This window comes from Sander vitreus, chromosome 17, assembly GCF_031162955.1.
Source record: "Sander vitreus isolate 19-12246 chromosome 17, sanVit1, whole genome shotgun sequence".
NCBI lineage: Eukaryota > Metazoa > Chordata > Actinopteri > Perciformes > Percidae > Sander > Sander vitreus.
The window spans coordinates 12,729,161-12,741,450 of record NC_135871.1 but is presented as its reverse complement, the minus strand read 5'-3'; the positions used below and the strand labels follow the sequence as shown (position 1 = coordinate 12,741,450).

The 12,290-nt window shown below is 40.3% G+C and overlaps 1 protein-coding gene across 1 annotated transcript; it reads left to right on the top strand.

Annotated features, from left to right (window-relative positions):
- Positions 1–724: 724 nt before the first annotated feature.
- Positions 725–2,426, top strand: prr18 (proline rich 18). Its single transcript, XM_078273282.1, has one exon. The coding sequence runs from the start codon at positions 884–886 to the stop codon at positions 1,649–1,651; it is 768 nt and encodes a 255-aa protein (XP_078129408.1). The 5' UTR covers positions 725–883; the 3' UTR covers positions 1,652–2,426.
- The last annotated feature ends 9,864 nt before the right edge of the window (positions 2,427–12,290 follow it).

Below are 12,290 nucleotides of genomic sequence, written 5' to 3'. Positions count from 1 at the left end.
TTTTTGGTATAGGCTGAATGGCTGAAAGAACAACATATCAGTTAATTGATATTTGCGACTATATTGACTGACTTAAAGGACTGAGCCAATGACATGGACAAGGACCAAACGGTATCTTTATGAGCATATATATGTAAGGTATAGGGTGGTATAGTCACAGCTAGGACTACTTTATAAGAATATTAAATTGAATTTATATAGCGCTTTTCACGAACTCAAAATCGCTTAACTGAAGAATGTGAGTTAGGGATGAATAATGCACATTTTGGGTGCTGTTATAATCCAAACATGTTTACAGGCTGTGTAAACATGTTGAGGTGCATTTTAATAGAACATTATTTAAAATAATGAATTTCTTATGAATTTGTCTATTTAAAGTTACAATTTAACTCTTTAAAAATAGGTGAAAAATGTGTCACATTTAATACCTGTGGTCACTTTTAGGTTACAAATATATCCACTTACACCATAGTTACATATGATTGATATTATTCAGACTGATTATCTATTAAACAATTTGTGTTTTCCAATGACTGTAAAAGAGCAGAGGCGCTGTGAGAAAAGATGAGGTGGATGTCGCTCATCGCTTCAGGAAGTTATTGGAAATTATGAAATGACATCACAGTTTTTTCCTGGCTTTGTTTAGTGCTTCTCCTGACCACGCCTTCCTGTCGGCTTCATCATAAAGCAGCCAGGCCGTGTGTGTGTGTGCACCAGTTGAACTCCAGTTAGTGTGGACAACAGGTGCACTACAGCCTCTCTCCTCCTCGCTGTTGGATAATGCCCGCAGAGCGCCGCTCGTCGCTTTGCGCATGCAGGGCTTCCTCGTCTGCACTCTGAACATTTGCACGTTTTTGTATCCTGATCACTTCCAGCCACAAAAATGCCTTTTCCGCCCATCAACCTCCACCAGCGGATCTCCTCTCCTGGCAGGGAACTATTCGGGAAAAAGAAAGCCAACGGAGTGCCTCCTCACAATGAGCTCACCAGCAAATCCGGCGGAGAGAAAGGGGTGTCTGAGAAGGAGAAGCAGTCATCTTCTTGGACATCGGCGAATTTAAGGAATTTGGGGCGAAAAGCCCAGCAAGAGAAGAGTAGAGGCCCAGCTCAGAAGGCGGGTGCCGGTCAGGAGACCCAGGGAAAGAGCTCCTGGCTGTCGGTACCCAAACCTCAGGACTCGTCTGAAGGAGTCAGGCGCTCCAGCTCCATGGACTCCGCCAGACACCTCCACGGCAAAGAGGAAGGGAAGAAGGAGATTCAGTTTACCCTCAGTCTCACCCCTGAAGCCATTCTTGTCATCCAAAAACGGAATCTAGAAAAGCAGATGATGGCAAAGCAGCAGAAGTGTTGCGCCTCCGCGGACTTTCGGCACAGGCGAGTCTTTCCATCCAAAAAGGCGCACGGAGCGTCCAAGGGCTGCGCTCCTGTCGCCAAAGTGGAAAGCGCCGAGCAGGACATTACAGCCATCGTTAAAATATCTCTTTTGAATGATCAGTATAAGTACGACGATGTGGAGTATGAAGAAGAGGATGGAGATGTGGACGAGACTGTTGTGAGGAAATGTAAAGAGTGGCTCAAAGGGGTCGAAAATGCCGCTGCTTTGGGAAAAGTCGACAAACTTTCTGCACTCCCGCACCTTAAAGGCTGCTGACGCCTGACTTCATATTTCATTTTCTAAACAGCTGACTGACGTGATGATGGACTCATGAAAAGCGTACACCGATAGGCTACCGATGTAGACCTGCTGAAATGGCATCTTAAATCTGACTCCTGCAAATTAAACGATTAGCGAATGAGGGGATACAATCCACTCCAGAGGAATGCCAATTTGTTTCGGGGTTATGTACTAAAATAGATGTCACACAAAAATGAAGAAAATTGAACATGAAAATAGATGAGTAAATTGCATATGAATAAGAGGGCATTTGACATCCTCTCGCCTCAACAGAAATAAGATGTTAAAGCTTAATTGCAGCCTGTGGCTCAGCCAACAGTGCTTGTTATGGTTTACAGGGACGTTGCTTTGCGAGTTTAATGCCTGTTCAATGTTTTGTTGACGTTTGAACTGAATACCTTGATATTCTTGTCCTTTGCACATGGTTTTTGTTTTCAGTGGGGTGCCTGTGGATTGTCAGAGGGGTTTGCGTAAAGGGACGCGAAACCGTTCCTTTGTGTTGGAGAACAATAAGGTGTCAACAACAGGGCTTTATATGCGCCTGCTGCTGAAACCAAACAGGACTGTTTATTTTCATCTAATAAGAGGGTTACCTTTGTAGGGATTTATCAGCGATGTACAGTATTTGATATTTACTAAATATTTGTACTGTCAAACGTTTTCTCAGCTGATGATTTTATGCCATTTGAAGTAAAAATGTTTTTGTTTTTTTAATCTTGCAAGTGTCATTGACCGTTTTAAATCTTTTCAAAGCTGATTTGTGTTGTGCCTTTTGAATGAGTCTGTTACATAATGCTGATTTGCAGTCACTTAGATTTCTTTTACAGTCTGGCCAGTTCCCAGATTGTATTCTAAAGGATCGTTTGTTGCCACTGTAGAATACCTGAGGCCATCCAGGCATTAGTGTCCTAAGCTTCTCAGATTTCCTGTTAAGCAGGGCTGACCAGTGTACTGTGGGGCCCAGGTGCATGATCCCTTCAGGGAATTACCTCCAGTCTGCTTTACTTTTGTTATATCAAACAAAACAATGCATGTAGCTACAAGAAATAAATAGTGTTGGTACCAAATATCTGGGAGTTAATTTCACCCAAAGTGCCAGAACTATATGGTTTGCAGCAAAGGTATTCCCAGTTTGAACTGACGGCTTAATCCTGACATTCCCGTACTCATGTGGTACTCACTGAGCTATAAGAACTATGTTAATGCTATAAGTAGTAATGAACCCTATGTAGCCTACTCCCGAGAGAGAAACAGCTGGTCAGGGACCAATTGAGGGCTTCGAAACCAACCAGTATTTGATTGTTTTTAGCAAAAAAAACTGAATACGATAAACCAGAGTTAAAGACACTTTTCACTTCTTTCTTGGTTCTTTACCACTGCCTATGTTTTATTGTATTGAACATTAGCCAGTCAAGAGGAACTTTGAAGAAAACTGCAATCACATGCCAGCCTTGGACACAAATTAAATATTCATGCAGGGTCATAACATATACTGTAGGTGTGTTTGTGTGTACATTGTGAATGTTCCCTGCAATAAGGTTTAACTCTTTTCCATTGTTCTCTGTAACTTGGTAACCACAGTTTTACACTGAGTGTGTTCCACTTTAAAGCCACACACAAGACAGAGGAGTGCAACCTTTAAGACATTAGAGTGTTTGAAAAGCCCACACACCAACAACTGGTAAGCTATTTTTGAAAAATGATTTATAACCTCAGGTAACATTGTCGTTTGATATTATTTGGGAATTTGATGCCAACATGTCAATCTTTTCTTTAAAGGTTCCCTCAATGGTGGATTTGCTATGAAAGCTGAGTGCAAAAAGGTTCATCAAGCAAGCACTCTGCCCTCTATTTCGGATGAATACTTATTACCTGTTGCTGTCAGAAAGGTATTTTATATAACCCGTTCATCAGCACTAAGAATTTCATATTTTATTCCGCTGTTATCCTGTTAAATTACATCTTATTCAGGAATGGCTATACATAGAGTAATCAGGTGCCAAATACAGTATGTGTCCTGTAAACGTTGTTATTGTGGTACAGTAAATGACATTACAGATGTCATGTGAGTAGACAAACAAGCTGCCAGAATAAAGCATCATGTCTGTTCAGATGTTCCCATTCAGTGTCACAAAGGGGTTTTATTGTCGCATGTTGCGGATTGAGATCATGGCTGAGCCAGTGCAGCGTGTACCAAGACCCGTTCAGTTCTCCGTGGCTCTTGTGATGATAATATCTACTGGCTCGGTGACTGAAAGTAATGTAATCCTCCTCTATTGTGTCATTTCAATTGTGGCCTTGTTTATGTGCCTCTCTCTGGTATTCACTGCTGTCTGGTTTAGGCCTGAAGCCGAGCTATTCATAACTGTGTCTGTCCTAGAGGGTGAGAGAGAGCTGTATTAGTATGTCTAAAGTAGCTCAAATAGGCTACTTGTATTGAACAGGAAAAGTAGAATGTAAAAAAGAAGGAGCTGGCAACAAGTAGAGACAGTCGGCTTGGTTACAACAAGTGGAAACACTTTTTCCAAACTACCCTTCAAGGTCTTTCACATTTGGAGTTGTTAACTCCTCACCATGCTGTAGGTCTCTCTTTTCGTCCTCTGCCACACACAAACTGTCTCTGTTTACACCTGCAGCATCTCATTTTTTTATTTTCAATTTTTCTCTATTTTACAGTTTTTCTCGATTGCTAAGAGACATTTCTTGAAACGCTCACCCAAAAGTGTAAACACAAAACCAAATTCTCAAACTATATTCACAAAACATCTGAATCTGCTGGCAAAATCAAACAATGCTTTCAGATCATGCAATGCCAGTCAATAACTAAATACTACAGAGCGTTCATTAGACATTACCTCAAAGATTTGAGAACACAGTGTGCAGGTCATGTAGTTACAGAAAAAAAAATGTTTACAGTATTTCATACAGTAAACACATTTTGCAATGAAAACAAAAAGTATATCACAACTTGTACAGTGAATATCTTGTACACTGCAAGTAGTGCACGTACTAAAATATTGAATGTCTGTATATTAAGCACTTGAAGAACAATACGAAAACTACGAAAAGCACATGACAGTACATTAAAAAATATTGTGAAACCGCAAATTCAAACAACATCACTTACGGTAATGCTCCTGTGTCACCTGTGCACTCTGAACTGGCATATATTCTCTACAGTTGGTTTGATCACCTCCGTAGAAACGTCAGTACAATTTTGAGTCTGGTGTAAACGATGACAAATGTGTTGTAGTTGTGTTTAAAAAGAGTGATTGATTCGACAAATGTGTTTAGGCCAATGAGCATTTGGTTCAGAGAAGGGGGTTTAGTGTTTTAGCAATTCAGAAAAACTGTAAGTCTTTGGAGCAGGAGTAAAAAAAAGAAAAAGAAGAGAGAAATGACTGCAGGCTTCTGTCCACCTCCCTGCAGTATCATGAGCACTGTCTAGAGTGATGTGGTACAGTATGGTTGCATTATCCTCCACTGATTTATAGTGGCAGGATAGCACAGATGGATGCTGCCTTCGCCCCGTCACTGACACTGCACACAGCAGTGAGAGCAAAAGAACTGCAGGTCCCTTTGCTCTGCCAAGACAGTATTACTATGGTAACCAAACTGATAAATCCCGTGTTTCCAGCAGCTTTTGTGAGAAAAGACAAAGCAGACACTTCCTGAACAGACTCAGCCCATAAACTTAATGTGTCATTCAGTGGCAGCCTGTTGGGAACAAGGCATTTCCCAGAACCACGGCAACCTCAGAGAGAAGACTTAGATCAGAGAGTACAGTCCTGCCATTAAAGCTAAAGCAATCTTCATTTAAGGGTTATTAAAGGGAGCAAGTAGCTCCATGTTTTTCTGCGTACTTAATCTGCTTTGGCATGCATGTTGTTACCACCATTAGCCTTGCATTCCTTTGGTAACATGCTCCATATGTTGCATTCCTTTTCATCTTATATTTTGTCTTTATACTTTAAGACAAGACAATTGCCTAAATATGTAGTTGTTGAAATCTGTCTCTAAAACCTCCCTCTGCAACATCTGTTGGGTATCAGCCTTCATCAGGATTAAATAAGGACACTGTTGCCCAATAATATGCTTAGGGCAGATCACAGCCTTACAAAATTGTTTTCTAGAGACAGGAAATACGATGAGGGCTTTGTAGGAGAGGAAGTGGGCATATTCCTCCTGTGTATCTTCAGCATGGACACAATATCAAGCAGTTGTGTGGGAGGTTGCTGTTGGCAGACAAGAGGGATTACCAAAAATGCATTCTTTTTTCAATCTTCAGGCAAGCTGACTGATTCACTCCCACAGCATCTAAATTGGGTTTTTACTGTTGATAGGCAGGGGTTGAAGTCAAAGCCAAGCCCCGGAGGAGGAAGGCAATGCATGACAGCGGTCCAGACCCGGACCAAGAGGCCTGGCGTCAGGCTCAGCTCGAGCAGGTTGATAAATACTGTACCAATGATAGAACGTTTAAGATACTTTCATAGTCACGAAGACACTTGTTCTGTTGCCATCTGCAGAGAAGGCACAATGATGCAGTGAGAGAACATTTTAGAATGAAATGTCCACTGGTCTTTGACCAGTAATCAATAATTTCTCCATCTCCTTTTCTGTAGTCAATACTAAAGCACCACTCTCTGCCTCCATTGTCTTAGCTCATTTCCCTTCAGTTAGTGTCTGTTCCTTTTCTTTGTTTATCCTCCAGCGCCATCTAGAGGCCTACAGGAACCTCCACCGTCTCCGAGATGCTCTCCGTCTCCGCTATGCTGCCCTGCTCAAAGACAAGGTCCACTCACAAAGATTACTGCTGCAGCAGAGAGATGAGACAGCCCAAGCAAAGTCAGAGAATGAAACTAAGCAGGTAAATCATTGAAACTTAAGGTTGCAGAACTGAGTGCTTTATTTGAGTCATGTGCATGAATTGCAGAGGTCAAACTCTGACATTTACATTTAATGGTTTCAAATGAGAGATCAGTGTTTTCCTTGTAGTGATGATTACAGATTACATTTGTAATGTATTAAACTCATAAGATTATATACCTTAATCGTTGCTGTCTCTGATATCGCCCAGCCATGATGAACTTTTTCCAGTTTATTGTTCTATTAGTTGCGTGCAGAGTGTTATCACACCATTACTATACCTGTACCACAAACCTTCGGAGGGTAAAAAATATCCAAAACAATCTGATATGAAATGAATTGGTCATCCAGTCTTGTCTGTGCGTTCTGGTTTTCTTTCTACGTACACTCATAATGCGATTGTTTACAGGCACAGTGGAAACACAGGCCTGTATTATTTCCATATGTTTTGTTTGTTTATTTATTTTGTAATTCATATAACAATAATGGTTATAACATTGTTTGTTTTGGGACTTTATCTTAGGGCATGATGTAAACTATGAAAGTCGAAACTTCATCTTCCTTCAGGGGGCCAAGTATTAAGCTGGATGGCCTATTTCGGCCCACAGGCCCCTATTTACCTACCACTGCACTACACTTTGTCTGGGCTCAAATACACAACCCTGCAAATCAAAGCCTCCCTGTTTTGACTACAACACCTCCACTTTCTCTTTTACTCTTCGAGTGACATGCATATCATTAAACAATTGCAGCTGCAGTTTACAACTTAATCCTGTGAGTCTTTAAGTCCTTCACAGTATGTATAGCAGGCTAACACTGTTGCTGAATGTGACTTCTGTAGCAACTATTATTATTTAGTCAAATGTTGCTTGCTGCAGTCAGATAAAACAAATAATTTGCAAGTGATGTTTAAGCAGGTAAGTGTTTTTGGTTCAATCCATGGAAGCAAAGAAAGGCGTAATAATTTGAATCTTACAAACAACAGAATACTTAATAATAAACTATTAAATAATGACTGTTGAAGTTTAAAACCCACTGAGTTTACAGCATTGAAATATTTTATTTTGAAAACCATCTCATCTAAATGTACATGGTTTGAATCCGTTTTCCTCTTAGAAATGTACAGAAGGTAATTTCAAGTTTTGCCATGTCATTGTTTTCATTACGAGTGATCACTTGCACATTGTCACATTGTTTTTACCTTGTCATTTGATATAAAAGTAGTCGCTTTAAATAAAGATTTTTGAACATTGGACACATTCATAAATTGGTGAACCCTTGAAAATACTTGAATTCACGTTTTGAAATTCTCTGGATATATATTATATATATATATATATATATATATATATATATATATATATATATAAGAGCGGGATTCAAACCACAAATTCAGATATATGATTTTCAAAGTAAAATATGTCAATGCTTTGAATTCAGCAGTGACATCTCACAATTTATATATATATATGACTCAAATTATTATGGCCTTTTTTCACTTCCATACATTATTTCACTTCTTTTTTTAATCTTTTTTGCAAATTTCATTTCCTGTTCTTGTGTTGTTCTGACGTAGGTTCTGTGATTGACTTTAATTTTGACTCGTCTCTGTTCTGACAGGGTGTGAAAAGATCAATAAGCTTTAGAGAGTGCCTGCATAGAGGGGCTTTAACAGGAGAGAGATCCTGTTTTATCTTCCCCTCCTGTAAAAATTGAGCTTGGAGGATGTAATTGTCTCTCTAATGACTTGCACTTGGTGGGGGGAGACAAAAAGAGCACAATAAAGGACTGTAGAGGCCCTCCAGTAGGACTCCTTTGTTTCAAATGGCTGAGCAAATGAAACTACCCGTTGTTTCCTCAGCTCGGATCGAAAGGCTCTGTCACAGACACAGAAGTGAGGCAGGACCAAAGCAGGCAATGGCAAGAACACCTGCTGTGGCCTAATTGGTCCTTGCTGCTGTTAATGGCTTCCTGTGGTTGCATGTTTACTTCTCATTTGTTCTGTGTACGCTGTTTCCCAGCCCCTGAAACAAGGGAGGCTCACTTTAAATATCTTATTCCCACACCTCTCTGTCCTTCTCTGACTGTCTGTCTGCCTCCTTCTCTTTTCTTCTTTACTCAGAAACAAAAGAAGTTGGCCTTCTCCAAGCTGCAGCACAATGACTCATACCTGAAGTCCCTCCCTAAAACCAGCTATTACATGGTAGGTTTTGTCCCAGTACCGGAAGTATATGACACCTGACTTTAATTCGCTCTGTCATTGATTGATATTACATCCCTCACTGTGACATCATCAAAGTCACTGTATCTATTTTCTGAGATTTTTGACCTCCAAAAGCAGTTAGCTGAGCGTGGACATTTAAAAACCCATCACGACTTGGAGGACTTTTATATGTGCATCACATATAACCGTCACCCATCACAGCTCCATAAAAGTGTGGAGGATGTCAGGAAAAAGAGTTGAGTAACACTTTGATATATATATAAACAACTTTCTTTCTAGATCTATTATGGGAAAACAATAGTGACTTTGTATGTGTATCTGTGTTAACAGTGCTGGAGAGCAGACCTGCAGCAGATTTGATGACTCAATACGAAATCTCAGAAAAACATCCCTGCACCGCTAAAGAGAGAGAACATGAGGACCACTCCAGGTGGAGACTGCCTACACTGTAATACGTCTACATTAGATTTTCTTGAGTATTGACCACTGAACAGTTATTTTATTCAAAATAATTATTTTCTCTGCATTTTTTATTTAAAAAAAACCTGCAACATTCGGTATGTTTAAAGCAATAATTTGACATTTTGGACCATAAGCTTATTTGCTTTCTTGCCAAGAGTTAGAAGAGAAGGTTGATGCCACACACTCATATCTGTCCGTTAAATATAAGTCTAAAGCCAGAAGCCGGTTAGCTTAGCTTAGCATAAAGCCCAGAAACAGGGGGAAACAGCTAGTTTGGCTTTTTCCAAAGCTAACCAAATCTGCCTCTAAAACTCACTAATTATTACACATATTTTGTTTCTTTAATCCATAAAAGATAAAGTGAAAAAACTCTGAACTATAAGCTAATCTAACTAGCCCCTTGGCTGTTGTTTAGTCTTATTGTACAGACATGAGAGTGGTGTCGAACTTCTCAACTAACGCTAACTCTTCGCAAGAAAGCAAATGGGCGTATTTCCCAAGATTTCGCACTGTTGCTTGAAAGTGACACAACATATAAGTCTTGAGTTTATTTGTCTAATATTAGGTAGCAGGATACAATTTTCATCTGGCAGTATATTGTGTATATTTAAGATACGATAATATGATTGGTTAAGGGCATACAGTACATGTCTGAGGTTCAGAAATGCAGGTTGTGGTGGGCCAGCAGGGAGATGGTAGGCCTACTCATTTGTAAAGGCCTTCGGGTTTAAAACTGTAAGCACTCTGGATCTCTGTTTGCACTGCCTTCAAGAACAAACACCGACTCCACTGGAGGCTTGTTTAGCATGGACCCTCCTGGAGGAGAGAGCTGATTACTCACGTAGAAGTGAGATGACCAAACACAAGCTGACCCTGCTGTTGTGGACTCACCTCCTCGGAAGGTTGCTTTGACTCTGACAAACATCATCCTGGGGAAAATGTTGTAATTATGTCCACTACAAAAGAGATATAGCAGTTGGGCCAGTGGTGTCACCTAATGCCTGCACTGCGAGCAGATGTTGAACTGTTTGGAGAGTTCCTTCTCATTTAAAGCTGTATGGGCTTCCAGGCAAACAACAAGCCATTTACCAAAAAAGTGGCAAGGATAATCTGAGAGTTTAGAGAGTTAGAGTTGTATTGTGGTTCCACTCATCACTAGTTATACAATTATTTAGTTATTATGAATGATTTACTACAAATGCTTCAGTTTTAAGAAACTTTATTGAAGATTTTTCTTTTTCTTTAGCTGACACACTAACTGAGATCGTCTTTCAGTTCATACACTCTAACCACCACTAATTTCTTTCAGGTCTTCCACTTCAACTGACACTTCAGCTCAATTTGTCACCTAATATCGACTGACATTTCAACTTCTTGCAGTTTTCAAACTTCAATTTTCAACTCCTTTTAGCATTTTCACTTCAACTGACTCTTCACTTAGCACTTACACTTAAATTCACACTTCAACTTCATTCAGCGCTTACACTTAAACTGAAAGTTACGCTTCTTTCAGCACATCTATTCTCAGAAAATGAGAGAAAAGGAGAGAAAGAAATCTCAAACACATTTCTTTTTCCCTAATTGTGAGGGCTTTCTGCCATTGTCTCTTTAACAGTCAAACACCTGGCAATTAACATAAGTGCTGTCAGTTTCAAATACAAATTATACTATACCACTTTTTTTGCTGGATGATGTTCAGATCCACATTACATTTTTGCACCTTCAGCGTCCTTTGTGTTTACATATTGTGAATGTATAACAGAACAGTGTTGGCCACTGCCACCCTTGTTGTTAATAAGGGCTGAACTCTGTTTAGTAGGAGCATGTATGATGTTAGCACGAGGCTGCCACCGTTAAACAGCACATTGGCTTGGGGACATTAGGAGCTTGGTAAGAAGGCGAGTAAAGGCTTGCGCTGACAAGTCCTCCATCAGTGTGAAATCTCACCGCCCCACAGACAAACAGGGCGAGACAGCGGTCCCCCTGCGCCCCCAACCCGACTATGCCACAGGCACATTCCCCACATCCATAAGAAATACCCAAAATAAAATCAATTAGAGCTGAAGCTGAGAATATGGAGTCTTCAAAGTCTTTGTTTATGTTTTTAAATAATGAGCCAATTCATCCAATCTGCTCTGCTTTGTGGCTATTTATATGATTATTATTAGCTGCTATGATTTATTGGACAGTTGAGGCAGTAATTTGCTATCTTTGTGGCCATCTGGTCATGGTCTCTTCAACATGTTGAATTTCGCGAGTATGCATTACAGGTCCACAAAATTAGATTGACCAGAAGATACCATGTCTATTACTATAAATTGACTTCAATCAGTGGAAAATGTACATAAGACAGAGCTGGCCTCTTTATTTAGTAGGATCCATCTAGGCAACATTTTTATTGAGTTATCAGAGTTTTTGTATCTTCAAGCTTCTGCAGCATCAACATGTCAGCAATAATATTGTACATAAATGAGTGCACAGGTCCACATCCTCATTCTTCCTCCGGCATCCTGTGCAGCTCATGGGGTTTGTATAGATCTGTTACCTGCTGCACTGTCCTGTGAGTAAACGCTGCCTTGCTCAGGAGTCCTTCCTGAAGCCATTTTGCACCCAGCAGACAAAGTGTGTTGTCACCCGAGTGCGCAGTGTTATTGGGTGTGAGCTGCACCACACTATGGCTACTCTTGAGAAGTAGCACACCATTAGGAATATATTAACAACCTGACATTTTGTGTGCAGGTTAGACTTCCCAGCAGTAAGCAAGTTGACCAGACGATAAAGATGTTTTGACACCGTTTTCCTCACTAATTATCAATTTGGTTAAAGTATGATTACCTGTTGATGGTCTTATGTTCTTCCAGCTGTAAAATTGACACATTTTTTCATGTGTGTGTGTAGGTTATTAGAGCAAGGCTCTGGTTCGGCAGAGCTGATCTTCGGTGGCAGCCAGGAGAAGGATGAAATTGAGCAAATGTTTCCCAAGGTTAGTGTCAAAACCACAGGGGCAGTAATCCCACTTAACAAGGGCAGTGAGAGGCAAACACACCTGGAGCAGTGATCACC

What these genes read in the sequence shown, in the direction of transcription:
- prr18 (XM_078273282.1), top strand. Translation starts at nt 884, where the DNA reads ATGCCTTTTCCGCCCATCAACCTCCACCAGCGGATCTCCTCTCCTGGC.